Source organism: Euprymna scolopes, chromosome 45 (assembly GCF_053919585.1).
Source record: "Euprymna scolopes isolate OS-2025 chromosome 45, ASM5391958v1, whole genome shotgun sequence".
Taxonomy (NCBI): Eukaryota; Metazoa; Mollusca; class Cephalopoda; order Sepiida; family Sepiolidae; genus Euprymna; species Euprymna scolopes.
In genome coordinates, this window is record NC_136526.1 from 33,442,271 (window position 1) to 33,460,983 (window position 18,713).

General features: G+C 38.9%; 1 protein-coding gene across 1 annotated transcript; it reads left to right on the plus strand.

Annotated features, from left to right (window-relative positions):
• The first annotated feature begins 610 nt into the window (after positions 1 to 610).
• LOC145269393 (uncharacterized) lies at positions 611 to 1,702 on the plus strand. The gene has a single exon (XM_080125079.1). The coding sequence runs from the start codon at positions 611 to 613 to the stop codon at positions 1,700 to 1,702; it is 1,092 nt and encodes a 363-aa protein (XP_079981205.1).
• The last annotated feature ends 17,011 nt before the right edge of the window (positions 1,703 to 18,713 follow it).

The window sequence follows — 18,713 nt, forward strand, 5'->3', positions numbered from 1 at the left end:
TTTTCCTTAGATCACAATGTTTTAGGTAATTTCCAATGTATCAATTATAAAACGAATCTACACCATCTTAATATTTGAAAAAAAATTTTATTTTGCAAAAAACTTGTATAAAATACAAAACAATTTAAATGTTTCTTTTGTTTTTAACTTTGCAGATTATCCATCAATCAATAAAAGGATATAATAAAATTGAATAAAAGCCGAAAACAACAGAAACTGTTAACTGTACAAGTCGGCTATTCATCACCACGCATTTCCCTATAAACTGCAAATTTATTTCATCAAATCCTAGTTGCTTAATGAATTGGTTAAATAAGATTATGAACATTCAGTAAATATATGATTTTATATTCAATTTCCAAAATCTATATAGACATAAAGTCCTATCAGGAATATGAACACCAGCAGCACACAATTTTCTCATGTCAATTGTATATAGCAGTAAAAAAATCTCGTGAAAAAAATGAAAAAAATATTACTCATGAACACCATAAAAATTGAAGGAAATGTGAATGTTCCTTAATTCATTTCTTATTTTGCATGAAATAATATTGAGAAATATATAGTATATCAAAGTGTACAAAAATTCTCATACATTTTCACTTAGAAAATGAGCTCTAAATCTGATACTGGAGCGAAATCATATTCTTGCAGAATATGTGGCTCTTCTTTTGCAAGAAAGAAATATATGTTGCAACATAGTCGAATGCACACTGGAGAAAAACCCTATTCTTGTAAAGTATGTGGATATGCTTTTGCAAGAAAACAACATATGTTGATACATATGCGAACACATACTGGTGAGAAACCATATTCTTGTGAAGTATGTGGATTTTCTTTTGCAAGAAAACATGATTTGCTGCTGCATATGCGAACACATACTGGAGAGAAACCATATTCTTGTGAAGTATGTGGATTTTCTTTTGCACGAAAACAACATATGTTGGAACATATGCAAACACATACTGGAGAGAAACCACATTCTTGTGAAGTATGTGGCTCTTCTTTTGCTAGAAAACAACATATGTTGCAACATATGCAAAAGCATAATAGAGATAAACCATATTCTTGTGAAATATGTGGTTCTACTTTTACACAGAAACACAGTATGCTACAACATATGCGAACACATACTGGAGAGAAACCATATTCCTGTGAAATCTGTGGTTCTTGTTTTACCAAGAATTATAGCATGTTGCAACACATGCGAATACATACTGGAGAAAAACCATATTCTTGTGAAGTATGTGGTTCTTCTTTTACCCAAAAACAAAATATGTTAACACATATGCGAACGCATACTGGAGAAAAACCATATTCCTGTGAAATATGCAGCTCTTCTTTTACAAATAATCACAGTATGCTGAAACATATGCGAATACATACTGGAGAGAAACCATATTCTTGTGAAATTTGTGGTTGTTCCTTTAGACAGAAACAAAATATGTTGCAACATATGCGAATACATACTGGAGAGAAACCATATTCTTGTGATATATGCGGTTCTGCTTTTTCAAGGAAACAACATATGGTTCAACATATGCGAATACATACTGGAGAGAAACCATTTTCTTGTGAAATATGTGGTTCTTCTTTTACACAGAAACAAAATATGTTACTGCATATGCGAAAACATCAGCAAAGACAACAAATGCAGGTTCTGCCACACAGAAGTAGAGAGTGTGAGCCACCTGATTTCTAGCTGTAAGGTTCTGCTAGGGGATGGCTACTATACAATGCGACACAATGAAGTATGCAAATATCTCCACTGGACGATCTGCAATAAGTTAAATATCGAATGCAGCAACAAGTCATGGGAACATATACCCGAAAGAACAGTCGGAAACAAGTCATATACCATCCACTATGACTATGCAATCCCTACAGCCACGTACATAGAAAACGGAGCTATAAAACCCGACATTGTAATATGGGACAAGAAGGAGAAGGAAGCAACCTTGGTGGAAGTTAGTGTCCCGAATGATGCTGGGTTAAACAGAGCTGAGAGGGAAAAGATTACCAAATACCAGGGTCTTATGTATGACATGAAAAGAAACTGGAACCTTAAGAAGATCTTTATCATTCCAGTAATTATAGGAGCAACCGGACTTATGAAAAAGAATTTTACAAACTATCTTACAAATATACCAGGTAAACCAAGTGCAAAGGAGATTCAAACAATTGCACTTAAAGGGACGGTTAGAATCTTAAAAAGATCTCTCGGTTCGAGTGTCTAAAATAGCAGGTGTATGTTTGGCATCTGGTAGGATGCCCCATCCCTGGCTTAAACAAAATGATAAGAAAAATGAAAAAATAGAGAAGTAACCTAAATGCTTGTGAGAGAGAACTTGAATGCCCTGCAAAGAGAATTGGCCAATAAATAATGGAGACAACTTGAATACCTATAAGACACTAGAGATAACTTGAGTGCATACCATATGTTATTTTTGAATTTTTTTTATCTCTGTACATAACCTATTAAGAGAATAATTTCATACAAGTAAATCCTGACCAGATAGTCAAAATCACATTGTACTTGCAGCACTAACACCATAACAATATTGCACAACTAACCCGCACTAACTTTTACAAAGAATGGTATACCTCCTAATTATGTTACAAGCAGAAACAAAATGTTAATACCTAATCAGACATGATGTAATGGAATCCAAGAAACCTTAAAAGAAGATATACTATAACATTAAAAGTGTACATTGAGGAGAGGAATGTTATGTTCTGAACTGCTTTACAAATTGAGAGGTAAAAGAGCATATACATGACGTTGGATTCATAACAACAATCTAATGGGGATGATACATCGTTTATATAATTGACAATTATGCTGTTACTTAGTAACTCACATTTATAATATACATGACGTGGGATTCATAACGACAATATAATGGGGATGATACGTCGTTTATATAATTAACAATTATGCTATTAGTAACTCACATTTATAATATACATGACGTGGGATTCATAACGATAATATAATGGTGAGGATACGTCATTTATATAATTGACAATTATGCTATTACTTAGTAACTCACATTTGTAATATACATGATGTGTGATTTGTAACAACAATATAATGGAGAGAATGCGTCGTTTATATAATTGACAATTATGCTGTTACTTGGTAACTCACATTTATAATATACAGGATGTGGGATTTGTAACAACAATATAATGGAGAGAATGCGTCGTTTATATAATTGACAATTATGCTGTTACTTGGTAACTCACATTTATAATATACATGATGTGAGATTTGTAACAACAATATAATGGGGAGAATGTGTCGTTTATATAATTGACAATTATGCTATTACTTCGTAACTCACATTTATAATATACAGGCTGAGCAGAGAGACAACAGTGATGAGCCAATTAGTGAGTATTATAAATAAGAGGCTGATATAGTTGTGAGAGAGGCGTGTAATAGACCTTTTAAACCTGGAGATTATTATTGATGTGGGGATACAGTTACTTTGAAAGGGGTCTTATAAGTTTCTTTACAAGACGGAGACAAAACACATATTACCTTGTGGTGAAAATAATGACAAAGGCTTACAACCACATGATAACATTTAATCTAGCTGGTGATGATAATGGTGAGAATTCGATGCTTTTAAAATTTCTACATTGTCTTGTCTTTCTTTCTGCCTCACTTCTGAAAGGGGCTTACCTAACTCTACTCTCTGCCGACTCTCCAAGCTGCAACTCCTGAACTAACTCTGATTTCGAACACTTACTTAACTGAATATATTGATTCTATCTTTGTGACGTCAGAATGTGCTCAAATGTGTGAATGTTTTTCACATGGATTTTACTTAATACATACGACTCCAAAATATATATATATATATATATATATATATATATATATATATATGAGCATAGCTTAGTGACTAACGAATGAGGGTGGAGAGTTGTTTATTTTGGGTATGATCCTGGTTTATGACATCAAAGTATATATATATATATATATATATATATATATATATATTTGGATCTCAGTACTTTATATTAAGTTTAATACAACAATCGATAAAGAATATGTAATCTGCATAAATCCAAATATCATATTCAATCATATTTTACGATTAAGCTTTTTTGTTGAAAGTATTTTTTTTTCATTTTGCACGAAAACAAAGTAGATTGAAACATGCAAACACATACTGGTGAGAAAGAATATGTGGTATATCTCTTTCATTAAAACATGTTGCTACATATGCGAACCCATACTGCAGAGAAGCCATATTCTTGTGAATATGCAGTTTATCTTTTACACTGAAACATAATATGATGATGCATATGTGAACACATTCTGGAGAAAACCCATATTCTTGTGAAGAATGTGGATCCTGTTTTGCAGAAAAACGTAACAGATATGAACATATGTGAACACATACTGGAGAAAACCCTATTCCTCTGAGGTATATTGCTCCTCATTTGCAGAAAAGCCACATTTGTCACGTCATGTTCAAATACATATTTTAGAGGGAACAGCGGGGATACTAAAATGAGCTCTCGGTTGGTTTCACTAAAAATCAATGTTGGCAGCTGGTTAGGCTGTCCCATATCCAGCATTACAATTTTCAAAGGAAGAAAAATAAAAAAGAGAGAAACCATATTCTTGTGAAGTGTATGGCTCGAAAACAAAATGTATGACAACATATGCGAACCCATACTTAAACGATTGCACTGAAAGGGACGGCTAGAATCTTGAAAAGATCTCTTGGTTGGACTCACTAAAATAGGGGTAAATGTCAGACATCTGGTTGGATGTCCCATCCCCTAGAAGAAAAAGTTTAAGAAAAATGAAAAAAAAAAAAATCTTAAGGAGATATCAATCAGATATCAAAGGTGCCACAGGATTTATGAAGAAGAACCTGAAGTCTTACCTAACTAATATTGCTGGAGAACCAAGTGCAAAAGAGATCCACACAATTGCACTTACGGGAACAGCGAGGATATTAAAAAGAGCTCTCGGTTGGTTTCAATAAAAAGTGGGGCAATTTTGGCAGCTGGTTTGGCTGCCCCATACCTAGCATTACACTCTTCAAACGAAGAAAAATATAAAAAAATAAATAATTTTTTTTTTGAAGTATTACATTTCACTCTAATGATAATGTAGATGTCCGCATTGTCAAATTCGTACAATTCTATTAAATTTAAAAATACTTAAAGCAGTGGATTATCAAAATATTTGTTTTTTATTCTTTACACTTAAGTATTTAATAACAGATTCACAAATCTGACTTTGCATGATGGAGTGTGGTGTGTGGATAGAAGACTTTGTTTCTTGTCATTCATTTGTTATTTCTCGTGTCTACTCTTCTCACTATATGTCTTTTTTTTGTGACCAAGAATGACAATTTTTTTCCTACTGGGAATGCAACACTCATCCTCTTATTAAAAATAGTTTATATTTTTTCATTTCACATGCGTTTTACACGCACTTACTCCATCAGAGAATGCCAAGAATGAGGATTTTCCCTCCTATTGGGGATCTCTTATGTAACACATCGTTTCTTATTAAAAAAATATCTGATAATTTTTCGTGACTTACACGCACCTACTATATCATGGAACACAAAACAATACAATTATATTTACAAAAGAGAAAGAGAAAAAATGCATGGCTTTGTTACACATCGTTTACAATAATATAATGTCTCTTAGTCCTCGTGCACAATTGCATGTTCATGAATCATTTTTCTTTACTTTTTCTGTTGGCAAAAAATTATTTAAAGCACCAACAAACGAAAAGCTATAAATTTCAACAAAGAACAAATTCAATTCAATTGTCCTTTTCTTATAAAAAAAACATCAACCACAAAAGCTGTGTGGGAGTTAAAAACTCCCAGCCTAACTCGATAATCGCCCTTTTACTCAGAAGAGCGACCTAGCTACGTCACTTTCTGTTCCTCATATTTTTTTCTCTTTCGCGCCGGACCTTCGAGCAGTAAAAACATAACAAACACTAGTGCGGTGGCTATAGGCCACCACAATGCTCCTGTCTACCGTCAGCCTCTCGCAAGTAACGTTACTCATTTTTCAACAAACTCTCATTCTTTTTATCGCTCCTTCATGTACATTTATGTAAATAAATTGCATTTCTTTCGCTGATATATAACGGTATGTTTTCATCCTCATTATGCGACCTTTTGTCTTTTCAATTCCTCTACCATTAAATACATCCATCCACATTACACACATGGGGACGAGGTCGTCTATCACACCGCAGACCATCCTGTCCCCAACAGCTGAAAACTTCATCAAAGGACAATACAATTCATAACAAAATTTGGAAAATCTTAGTTTTGTTTCTGTTAAGCAAACGAGCATTCGAGTTTTGCTTTTTACAATAGAAATAAAACATTAAAAAATTGACAACACATACCGATTATTCTGATACATTTTCGTTGTGCAACTTTAGAAGTCCCTTTTCTCTGTTTTTTCACATTGTGTGTGTGTGTGTGTGTATAATTCAATAACTAGAGTGTTATTTCTTCCACCCGTCACACCAATAATTTCCTGGGTAAGGTTAACACTTTTGTCCAAACTTCCAACTTCCAAACTTCTGTATACGTAACGCTCCTTCTCTCAACTCCCAACGAACTTCTGTTAATTCAACTTATTTCTTCGAAATCCACCTTCAAAATGAACGTCCCTCTAAAAAATCAACCCTCTTATCTTCAACCAGGAGCATCTCATTTGCATATCGGGTGGTCACATTGCAGGCATATAAAGAGATAAGGCAGCCATTTTTGTTTCTTTCTTCTTCATTCATTTCATTCCACGACCGATCCGTTGAATTATGCACACGTGCTAATTAGGTAAGTCGCACGTTTCCCTACAATTCCAACAATAGGAATTTGAACTAAAGGCTCCATGTGTATGCTAGCAAATCGGGCCACCATTTTGCAAAAGGACTATACCAGAACCAAAGAACTTTCATTGCTGTTATTTTTGAATAAATTTTGAGTTTAAAGATATGGCTTCTGTTTGTGGAATTCATTTGCTTCCGCAGGGAGGAAATTGAGTGTGTAGGAAAGAAACTTCTTACATAATTAAATCCAAACGAATTCTTTTTAGTCGATTTTGCTTTTGCAATTTTTATCTCAAGAGTCATATATTCTATGATATGAATATATATTTTTTTATTATTGGAAACCTGTTATATAAAAAAACTGTTTAAACTTCATTCGTGTAATATTTGAATTTGATATCATTTAAAGCTTTTTAAAAATAATTATTTCTTAGAATTCTATTTTTTGTTTGTGTAATTAAAATAATTATATTGCCGAGAAAAGAAAATCAAAGAAATTGTTTATTTTATTTTTTTAACTTAATAATATTGATTGTATGTCTAATTTTGTTTGCAACTTTAAGGTAAGTGGAAAAAATTACGGGATTATATATATATATATATATATATATATATATATATATATATATATATATATATATATATACTTTTTCACATATTGTGTGTGTGTGTGTGTGTGTGCTAATAATATTTTATTTCTTCTTCTAACTAGTTACAACTACAGCATATTGTCCTTTTTCTTTTGGAAAATATTTTTTGTGCGTGAAATGTTTCTTTTTTTCTTTTTAATAAAGACAACTTCAATGCATGTTCATTGAACATCAACAGTAACCGTGCCACAATTATTAAATTGGCATCGTCAAATGACATTCAGTAAGCTCATTCCACATACTATATTGAAATGGGAGCATGCTTCTATCTTTTCAAATGTCATTCATGAATGAACCAACAGAGAAAGAATTTTTTTTCTTTTTATTTCGGGATGGAGTTTTGTAACTAAAAACAAAATATATTTTTAACCCATCTTAAATATTACCCTTTCTTCTGTTGTATCCCAACGCGCTTTTGCGCTATTTGTATTTACCGATGCTTCCTTCTTTTGCCAGATATGAAAATTTATTATCTTTGTAACGACATTTCCAAATATTGCCGTCATGTTATTTATGCTTCGTACGTGTCAAGATACAGCACTTCATCAACGGAACGTTAGACGCCTTACCAGAATTCTCCCGTTTATCTCGACACTTCTGCATTGGAAAACCAGTATCTTCTAATGCCAAATGGCTCTGAATCACTTGGTACTTCGAGAGCGGCCAGTGCAATTTTCCTTAACGACCTCTCTGTAGTGGAGATTTCTCACTCCTTAATAGACGCTGTTCTATGATGCTCAGCATAAACCTTCATTACAAAGCCCGTTAATTGATCCCTAATTCTATACGAGACCTGTTTTCTCTATTGCTACATAATACGGCCTCCAATTCTTTTAGTAGTTTTCATAAAAAACTAAATCAAATTGTATAGCCTTTGTCTTACTCTAAAAAATTTCTATCATCTTCCTAGGTTTTCTAATATTGTTTCAAACTCGAGCGAAACTTCAATGCATTTCTTGTAAAGTAATCTCGTGATGTTCCTCACCATAATATAGTCTATGAGATCTTAATATATTGTCAAATAGCAGAATAACATCTCTGTTATGTAGCGAGTAATATAATGAGAACTTTGTTGTTTCACTCACATGGAACCTGACAGCCGTTAACATTTGATTTATATAAATATCCCATGATTGTTCGTTGTTTTCTATCTTCTATGCTAAAATATCATGCGTCGTTCTATGGAATCTTTCTATTTTGTCATTACTATATGGTGATAGAATGATGTGGTCGCGACGCATAATGTATATTGAGGACCTCTAATGTCTTTTTCATCACTTTATTAATATTTTCGTGCCTGTTATTTGTTAAAAGCTGAAGTGGTGCCCCGAACTTTGGAAAGATCTCATCAATCAACAGATGCACCATAGTTTCCATTTTCTTATTAGGGACCGCAAAAGCCCCCAGCTAACCACTATACATATTTATGAATATTACTATGTACTGGTTACTCAAAAGTGTTTAATGGTACGGCCCAGAAACATTTAATGCTAATTTTGCAAAAGAAAATGGAGGCAAATCCTGCATTTGATGTTGTTGCTTCCTCAAATTTCATCTTTAGCTCTAAATATCCATGTATTCATTTAGATCCTTAAACAAACAAAGCCGTTTGACCATTATTATTTTCTAAGATGCTATGGTACATATAATCTAATCAATGGTTCGTTATCGGTTGCAACAAATAGTAAACTACCCCGTTCATTACTATGTACTGCTTTTGTTTATTTTGAACGCTTTATCGTTTTTATTCGCATCTTTAAATCATAAATTTCCTTATTATCTTCATGTTCCCTAATTGAATCTATACCCGGTAATATAGGTTGTTCGTGCTTTACTGATAAGTCCTTACTCCTTGGCATTCTTATTGTTTATCGCACTCACTAGATAGTTTCTACTACATAGCTCTACCAGGGAATCATCATTGTTTCGACTCGAATCAACAGTGTGAAAAAAGATCCGCACAAACATTGTCTTTCTCCTTCAGGTACAATATAGTACAATTATAACCAGCCATACTTAAAGCCCACGTCTGCATCTTCCTATTTTGTATTGATGAATTCAACAAATATTATAAGAATCTATGATCTGTAAAGATGGTGAATGTCGTTGCACTATGCAAGTAGTTATTTAAATTGTGTATTGCATACGATTCCTTTGTCTAGGTGTTACTCAGTTTAGAAGACAAAAATAGATCGGAGTTTCTACCCCTTTACCCTCTGTTTGAGTATTAGGGCCATGACAAGAGAATATTATTTTCATTATTTTGACTCTCGAGTATATATCAGTTAATATTTTATGTTTTTAGAGAGAATGATGTAATTCTCGATTGATTAACTGTGTCTAATTGTGTCGGATATATACTCGAGAGTCAAAACATTGATAAGAATATTCTCTTGTCATCGCCCTTCTGATTATAAACCATTTATGAAAAATATACACCAATTGGATGATCGGAGGCATCTGTATGTAGTATGTAGTCATTATCGGGATATGCTGCCTGTGAGCTTGGATCTTAGGCTGACAAAAGCAGACTGGCATGCATCATCACATTGAAAAGGTGCACGCTTCCTTGGCAACCGGAATAACAGTTTGCAATATTGTTTTCTTTTTAATAAATTGCCGATAATATTAAGTCATACTGATAAAAGCTCTTGCTTATCTCACAGTGGTTTGAGTCGTAATCGATTTTTATAATTTGACTTTACCCAGATACTGTAAAAATCTCACACTTTGTGGCTCTAGTATTGAAATTAAAGTTTTCTTTTTAACTGCAGAATACCGTTAAATGTTCATGCAAAAAAGAGGTTTTTCGTCTTCAGCTTGCAACGCTCTCGGTACACACAGAAAACGGCAATCCTTTTTCTCTTCCAGTTTCGACATTCGAAGAAAATCCGTCTTTCTTTCTTCTCACTGAGACATGAATTAACCGTACGTTCGAACGACCTCGAGTGAACAATTTTCACAGCTTTTATATCCTATCTAGAAAAAAAGGAAGAGACAGGAAAAATAGCTTCTCCCATCATTCCCTGCCTTCTAAAGATGCCCTTCGTGTATACAAATGAACTAGCCATCCTTTCCTTCTTCTTTCCCAACGAGTGATGCAGATACGGCCGGTACGTTTTTCTTTTCTTTCTAACCATATACCCCACACGCCCCGTGATCTTCGAGATCAATAAGATACTTCATAATCCTTCATCAAAGCAGGCCTCTGGGGGACAACTTTTTGGGGGTTGACGTTTTCAGGTTCACTACAGACATTCTCGTCCAGTTGTAAAGAACAACAATGTGGGGCTAAGTCGAACTGGGGTGCATCGTTAGCTTCATGGCAGATCGCAACTTCCTCCTCTTCACTGCCATCAGTGTGCACAGGCAGGGTTACACGATGCAGGTCTAGGATATGCCGGACAATGCCATTCACCATCACGTTGTTCTTCAACTACGTTCCCGTTACAATCCCCTTCCCCAACGAGTGGTACATTTTGAATGGGGGGGGGCTTCACCCACACCTCCTCATCCACTTAAATGTAGCTTCTTCACCCTCAATTCCTACCGTTTTGTTGCACGGATACCGCCACTTATATGCGAAAATGTCTCTATGAGGCATAGTTGTCTCATCTTGCCTGGTTCTTGGTGAGATGTTGTACCAAAACACCGCCTCCATGGGTGAAAAGTTGCTTTTTTCCACAGCGGCCTTGATGGTACGATGATTCCTTTCCACTATCCCATTGCCACTCGGCCGATACGCTCCCCTAAAAAATTGCGTTACTCTCCACTTATCACACACCTCTTTAAATGCTTCTGATCGGAAAGCGGGGCCATTGTCCATTAACAGTTCCTCAACCGACCCTCTCCAAAAATATTTCTTCGATGACCGCTCGGATCGCCCATGCAACTTCTGCCCTGATATCTCCATATAGCAAATTTCCCCGGTCCACAGTCGACCATCGATAGATACACCTTATGGCGATAATGGGTCACATCAATGGCCAATTGCTTCCAGTTCTCCGCAATGTGTAACTCTCCTGCTTCGTGTCTGGATGGTCCAGGGTCTATGGATTGACACTCCTGACAGTGCTCCACTACCTCCCTGACCTCCTTCTCGGTTGTTTCCAGGTAAACCTCTCTTGTTAGGAATAACGTCCGTTCTCGACCAAAGTGGTGCATTTTATGTAACTTTTTAACTTCCTCCCCTGCACAGCATACTGAGGAAACCTCCTTTTTCTCTTGCAGCCAGGCCTTCTTTACTCGTGTCATCGAATCCGCCTGGTTCTTTTCTGATGGGACCAGCACTACAGATACTTTCAACTGGAATTCTGTTATCAAATCTGCAAGTGCTCTAAGCTTGCGCTTGATCAGGATTTCTGCAGCACCTCTGGTCCTAACTCTCTTATCGCCAGTCACTGCCGACTTGATCCATGAAACTATCGTTGCCGAATCGGATTTGATTTCAATCATTTTCAATCCCCACTCCAGGGCCAGATTGATTCCTTTCATAGCGGCCTCCAGTTCAGCTACGTTGAAATAGGAATAGTCGTTTTTCTTTCTTAGCCACGCCGCATCTTCCACAGTTACACCACCCATCTCTAATACGACGCCCAATTCCAGACTGCTGGCATCACACCAAATCACCCCGCGTCTCCGCCGCTGACGTACCATTCCCCATTTACTGGGTCATCTTTCGTCACTCTCGCGATAGTTTCTTGTAGCATGTTCGTGACTTCCTTCGTCACACGACCCTCCCAGCCATCGGTGACTGTTTGTCGTTTAATAAAGCTGCAATACATCTTTCCCTTGTACCAGACCAATTTTCATCTACATGGATCTGGAGATAAGCCAACTTCAGGTCGACAATCTTAGTGGCCCGCTCCATCCTCCTCCATTTCTTCATCACCTCTTCGCATACATCAATCCCTTTTCCAATGTGGCAGGTTACGTATCTGTTTAATTCCCTGAAATCTAGTACCGATCTAACTTTGTTCTTTGTAGGTTGAACAACCGCCAGTAATGGTATCACTCTTTTTTCTTCCCCTGTCCACGGTTTCAGAATTCCCTCTTCTATCCACCTCTCCACTTCTTCCTCGAATCCTTTTCTTCTGTCTCCTGGTAGTGTTTTCTCGTAGCAGCTTACTTTGTTTCGTAGTTCTGGGGCCCGGAGATCCATTTCCATTCCACCGTCCATCTCTCGCCATCCAACCTCGCCAGGAAATCCTCGTCCTCAATGCAGCAAGCCTCCAGTTTTTGCGTTCTGATATTTTTTATCACCATCCACTTCTGCCATTCCTACTGCGCTGAGGCGTCCAAAAGTTACTTGGCCCCTCTCAATGTAGCGCCCCTCCCCCAGTTGGTTGATCGCACTTACACCTAAAACCACATCAACATCACCAACCAGATGATCCAACACCAGGGCTCGTAGTCCAATAGGCACACCTTGCACCAGTATTTCCGCTGTTGTCTCTCCTAGGCATTTCACCTCACTGCCATCCACGGTCTTAATACTCCTGGCTCCGCTCCATGATTTAGTGACATTCTTCATTACCAATGCCGTGGTTCAGCCTGAGTCAACAAGGGCCATGTTTCTCTTCCCATTGATTACTACCGGTAACTGAGGCAACGTTTTGTTGTGCGCAATTTCCACATAGAAGGGGGAACCACTGGCGCAATGGCTCCCCTTTACTCGTTTCCCTGGTCCCGTGTAGAAACGTAATAGCGGCTAATGTGTCCACTCGTCCACATTGGTAGCAGGTGACCCTCGGTCTCGGCTCTTTGCAGTCCTTGAACAGATAAGGACCCTGGCACCGGAAGCACTTGATTGCAGGTCACCCTGATGCCGCTCTACTTAGAGGGGGAAGCCCTCACTATTTACCATTAGATGCGTGATGACGATAAGTGAGACCTTGCCTCAGTGGAGCAAAGACTGAAATTGGCTTTCACTTAGAGACCATAGATAGATACACCTTATGGCGATAATGGGTCACATCAATAGCCAATCGCTTCCAGTCCTCCGCAATGTGTAACTCTCCTTCTGTCGCCTCGCTGCCTGTCTCTCGTCATTCAAGTGGGGCCTCATGCACTTATTTCTACTCACAGCTGCAGCCACGATTGGGCCCTTGGCATTCTTGACTAGGACTCTGGCGTGGACCAAGATATCGTCCACTTCCATCGTATAAATCTCAATGATTCTCTGCATGTTCGCGGAGATTGCTTCTGGGAAACCGTTCACTAGGTATAGCTTTACCCTCATCTCCAGGCTCCTCCCCATGTAACCAGCTAATCCTGCCAGTCTCCTGATCTCCTCAGCAAAGACGTCAACAGACTCGCCAGTCCACCTCAAACTTGCAAGCTTGCCGAGTGTTTCAAATGGCCTCTCAGTGAAAGCCATTTTCAGTCTTTGCTCCACTGAGGCAAGGTCTCCCTTATCGTCATCACGCATCTAATGGTAAATAGTGAGGGTTTCCCCCTCTAAGTATAGCGGCAGCAGGCTGACCACGTCTTCGATTTTTTGCAACCTTGCCACCATTTTTAATTTTTCCAGCCATTTAATTAGGTCACCCTCCCTTGTGAAGGGTCTTAACATCTGAGTTGAGAGTCTCCAGTCAGCCATATTAACCTGTTTTATAAGCCAAAATAGCTTCTAGTATTGAAATTAAAGTTTTCTTTTAACTGCCGAATACCGTTAAATGTTCATGCAAAAAAAGAGGTTTTTCTTCTTTAGCTTGCAACGCTCTCGGCACACACAAAAAAACCGACAATCCTTTTTTCTCTTCCAGTTTCGACGTTTGTAGAAAATCCGTCTTTCTTTCTTCCCACTGACAAGCGAATTAACAGTATGTCTGAACGACCTCGAGTGAACAATTTTCCCAGTTTTTATATCCTATCTAGAAAAAAAAGGAAGAGACAGGGGAAAAATAGCTTCTCCCATCATGCCCTGCCTTCACAAGATGCCCTTCGTGTATATAAATGAGCTAGCCATCCTTTCGTTCTTCTTTCTCAAAGAGCGATGCAAATACACCCGGTACGTTTTTTTTCTTTTTAACCATATACCCCACAGTGGCTTTTAATCTGAGGTTGTATTTGGGAAAACTCCCTAACACCTAATCTATGTGTTTTAAATCGTCTTCCTTTTTATTGAAGAATATTAGTATGTTATCCAAATACGGAAATGCAAACTCTTCTCGTTCCTGTAAAACTATAGACATTAATTCCTGGAAGTCCGAACGGCATCACATTAAAATGAAATAAAAGCCAGTAACAGCTGAACGCTGCTTTCTCTTTATCGTTCTTATTCAATTTAACCTGCCAGAAACCTGATTTTAAAGCTAATTTCGAGAAGTATTTTGCTGACGCAAGCGAGGCTAATATACCGTCAACTGGTAAGGCTCGCGCATACATCTTACTGACCTTATTCAATGCTCTAAAGTCTACACAAAATCTCTTGCTACAAACTTTCTTTTCTACTGATACTATTGGGAATCTCCACGGGCTGTTCGACCTTTCAATTATTCCTGCCTGCCTCATTTAATTTATTGCTGACTCTACCATTTTACTTTGCTGATGTATGGGCTCATGCATTTAATGCTAATTTATTGCTGACTCTACCATTTTACTTTGCTGATGTATGGGCTCATGCATTCTAGTATCAATGCATGTCTCTACTGTATCAGTTCTGTCCAAGTCCTTATCCTCTGTACCGAACAAATTCCTATTCTGCTTTAGCAACCTATCGATCTCTAACTTGAATTTTTCAGGTACAGTTATTCCTTTCAAGTTCTCATCAGAGATCTTATTATTTTGTTTATCTGGCATGGTAATATCAGTAATGCTACTAGCTAGACTACACTTAGCTATTGGACAACCCCTTTTTAATGCGACTGTTCTATCTGTGTTATTCATTATAAGCAAAAGAAATCTATTAAAGTTGTTACTGCATTAGCCATTGAAATTCCATTAAGATTACTAACTAATCCGTTGCTTATTTGCTCTATCATATATTCCAATCTCTGGCCGTTACTAAACCCTGAACGAGCATTGCATGTATGTAGATGCTGGGGGTTTAACCTCATTTTCTCAGCCAATCTTTTTTTTATTATTCAATTTTCACCCCAAACAAGGCACAGTGCCACTTTGAAGCAGGGGGCTACTATTAGGGACTTAATTAGCGGGGTCATTATGAAGGGAGATGAGTAGAAAGATGTTTGTTAACATTACACTTGAGCTTCTGCATATCATTGCAGTTGGGAAAGCAGAATCCCGGAAGGGAGTTCCAAAGACCCGCAGTTCTGGGGAAGAAACTCTTGGCGCAAAAGGCTTTCTTGCACCTAGGGATCTCTACTGTAAAGGGATGAGACTTAGTAGCTTGTCGGGTTTGTCGGGGGTAGTTACGTCGGGGAGGTACAAGTGTTTGCAGTTCGTCAAAGCATTCACCATTAAAGTATTTGTAGAACAGGCAGAGGGATGCAAAATCTCGTCGATGGGACAGAGGCTGAAGCCTAGATGACAGTTCAGGACCTATCAGGTTGGCGACTCTCGTTTGAACCCTGTCCAGGAGCGAGAGACAAGCAGCAGATGCACCAGCCCAGATGTGACAACAGTACTCCATACATGGGCGAATGGTTGCCTTATAGAGGTATAGGATACTGTCAGGCGTAAGTAGTTTTCTAGCACGGTAGAGGGAGCTAACCTTCCTTGCAGCAGCCCTGGCAATGCTCTCAATGTATCTATTCCAGTTCATATTCCCTGTAAACGTTAGGCCGAGGAGTTTAAAAGAAGTACTTTCAAGCAATGTGTTCTTGGCCATTGCTATTGGTGGTAGAGACTGAGATCAATACAATGGAAGTGGACGATCTCTTGGTCCATGCCAAATTCCTAGTCAAGAATGTCAAAGGCCCAATCGTGACTGCAGCTGTAAATGGAAATAAGTGCATGTAGCCCCACTTGAATGACAAGAAACAGGCAGCGATGCGACAGGAGGGGAGACCTGCCATCAAGTGCTTCCGGTGAAGGGTCCTCACCTGCTCAAGGACTGCAAAGACTCGACACCGGGGGTCACCTGCTACCGATGTGGATGAGTGGGGCACATTAGCCACTATTGCGTCACTTCACGGGACCAGGGAAATGAATGAAGCCAATGGTTCCCCCTTCTATGTGGAAATGGCACACAATGAAACGCTGCTTTAGTTACCGGTAGTAGTCAATGGTAAGAGAGCCATGGCCCTTGTTGACACATGCTGCGCCACGACATTGGTAGCGAAGAATGTCGCTAGATCATGGAGCAGAGCCAGTAGTATTAAGACCGTGGATGGCAGAGAGGTGAAATGCCTAAGAGAGACAACAGCGGAAGTACTGTTGCAAGGTGTGCTTATTGTACTGCGAGCCTTGGTGTTGAATCATTTGGTCGGTGGTGATGTTGATGTGGTTTTAGGTGTAAGTGTGATCAACAAACTGGGGGCGCTACGTTGAGGCGGGGACAAGGAAATTTCGGACGCCTCGGCGCAGTAGGAATGGCAGGAGTTGAAGGTGATAGAAACATCAGAACGCAAAAACCAGAGGCTGGTTGCATTGAGGACCAGGATTTCCTGACGAGGTTTGACGGTGAGAGGTGGACGGTGGAATGAAAATGGATCTCCGGGCCTCAGGAACTATGAAACAAAGTAAGCTGCTATGAGAAAATACTGCGAGGAGAAATCAGAAAAGGATTCGAAGAAGAAGTGGAGAGGTGGATAGAAGAGGGAATTCTAAAACCGTGGACAGGGGAAGAAAAAGGAGGGAGTGGTACCATTACTGGCGGCTGTTCAACCCACCAAGAACAAAGTTAGACCGGTACTGGATTTCAGAGAATTAAACAGACACGTAGCCTGCCACACTGAAGTGGGGATTGGAAACACTTGAAATCAAATTCGATTCAGCAACGGTAGTTTCATGGATCAGGTCGGCAGTGACTGGCGATAAGAGAGTTAGAACCAGAGATGCTGCAGAAATGCTGATCAAGCGCAGGCTCGGAGCTCTTGTAGATTTGATAGCGGAATTCAAGTTGAGGGTATCTGTAGTGCTGGTCCCATCAGAAAAGAACAAGGTGGATTCGATGACACAGGTAAAGAAAGCCTGAATGCAAGAGGGAAAGGAAGTTTCCTCGTGTGTGCTGTGCAGGGGAGGAAGTTAAAAAGTTACATTAAATGGACCACGTTGGTCAAGAACGGACATTATTCCTGGCAAGAGAGGTTTACCCGGAAACCACCTAGGAGGAGGTTAGGGAGGTAGTGGAGCACTGTCAGGAGTGCCAATCAACAGACCCTGGACCATCCAGACACGAAGCAGGAGAGGCAGGAGAGTTACACATTGCGGACAGGACATTTATCGCCATAAAGTGTATCTATCGATGGTCGACTGTGGACCAAGGAAGTTTACTATATGGAGAGAGGTCAAGGCAGAAGTGCATGGGCGATTGGAGGGGTCATCGAAGAAATATTTTTGGAGAGAGGGTCGGTTGAAGAACTGTTAATGGACAATGGCTCTGCTTTCCGATCAGAAGCCTTTAAAGAGGTGTGTGATAGGTGGGGAGTAAGGCAATTTTTTAGGGCAGCGTATCGACCGAGTGCCAATGAGATAGTCGAGAGGAATCATCGCACCATCAAGGCTGCTGCGAAAAAAAGCAACATTTCACCCATGGAGGCGGTGTTTTGATACAACATCTCACCGAAAACCAGACAAGATGAGACAATTGTGCCTCACAGAGTCATCTTTGCATATAAGTGGGGTATCCGTGCAACAAAACGGTAGGAATTGAGGGTGAAGAAGCTACCATTAAAGTGGGTGAGGAGGTGTGGGTGAAGCCCCCCCCAATGCAAAATGTACTACTTGCTGTGGGAAGGGGATCATAACGGGAACGCAGTTGAAGAATAATATGACGGTGAATGGCGCTCCTCGGCATATCCTAGACCTGCGTCGTGTAACCCTGCCAGTGTGCAGTGATGACAGTGAAGAGGAGGAGGTCGAGATCCACCAAAAAACTAACGATGCACCCCGGTTCGACTTAGCTCCACATTGTGGTTCTTTACAACTGGATGAGAATGTCTGTAGTGAACCTGAAAACGTCAACCCCCAAGAAGTTGTCCCCCAGAGGCCTCAACGTGAGAGGAGGAGGCCTGCTTGGATGAAGGATTATGAAGTATCATTGATCTCGAAGATCAGGGGGGGGGTATATGCGAAAGGAAAAAAAAAAGAGAAAA

What these genes read in the sequence shown, in the direction of transcription:
- LOC145269393 (XM_080125079.1), top strand. Translation starts at nt 611, where the DNA reads ATGAGCTCTAAATCTGATACTGGAGCGAAATCATATTCTTGCAGAATA.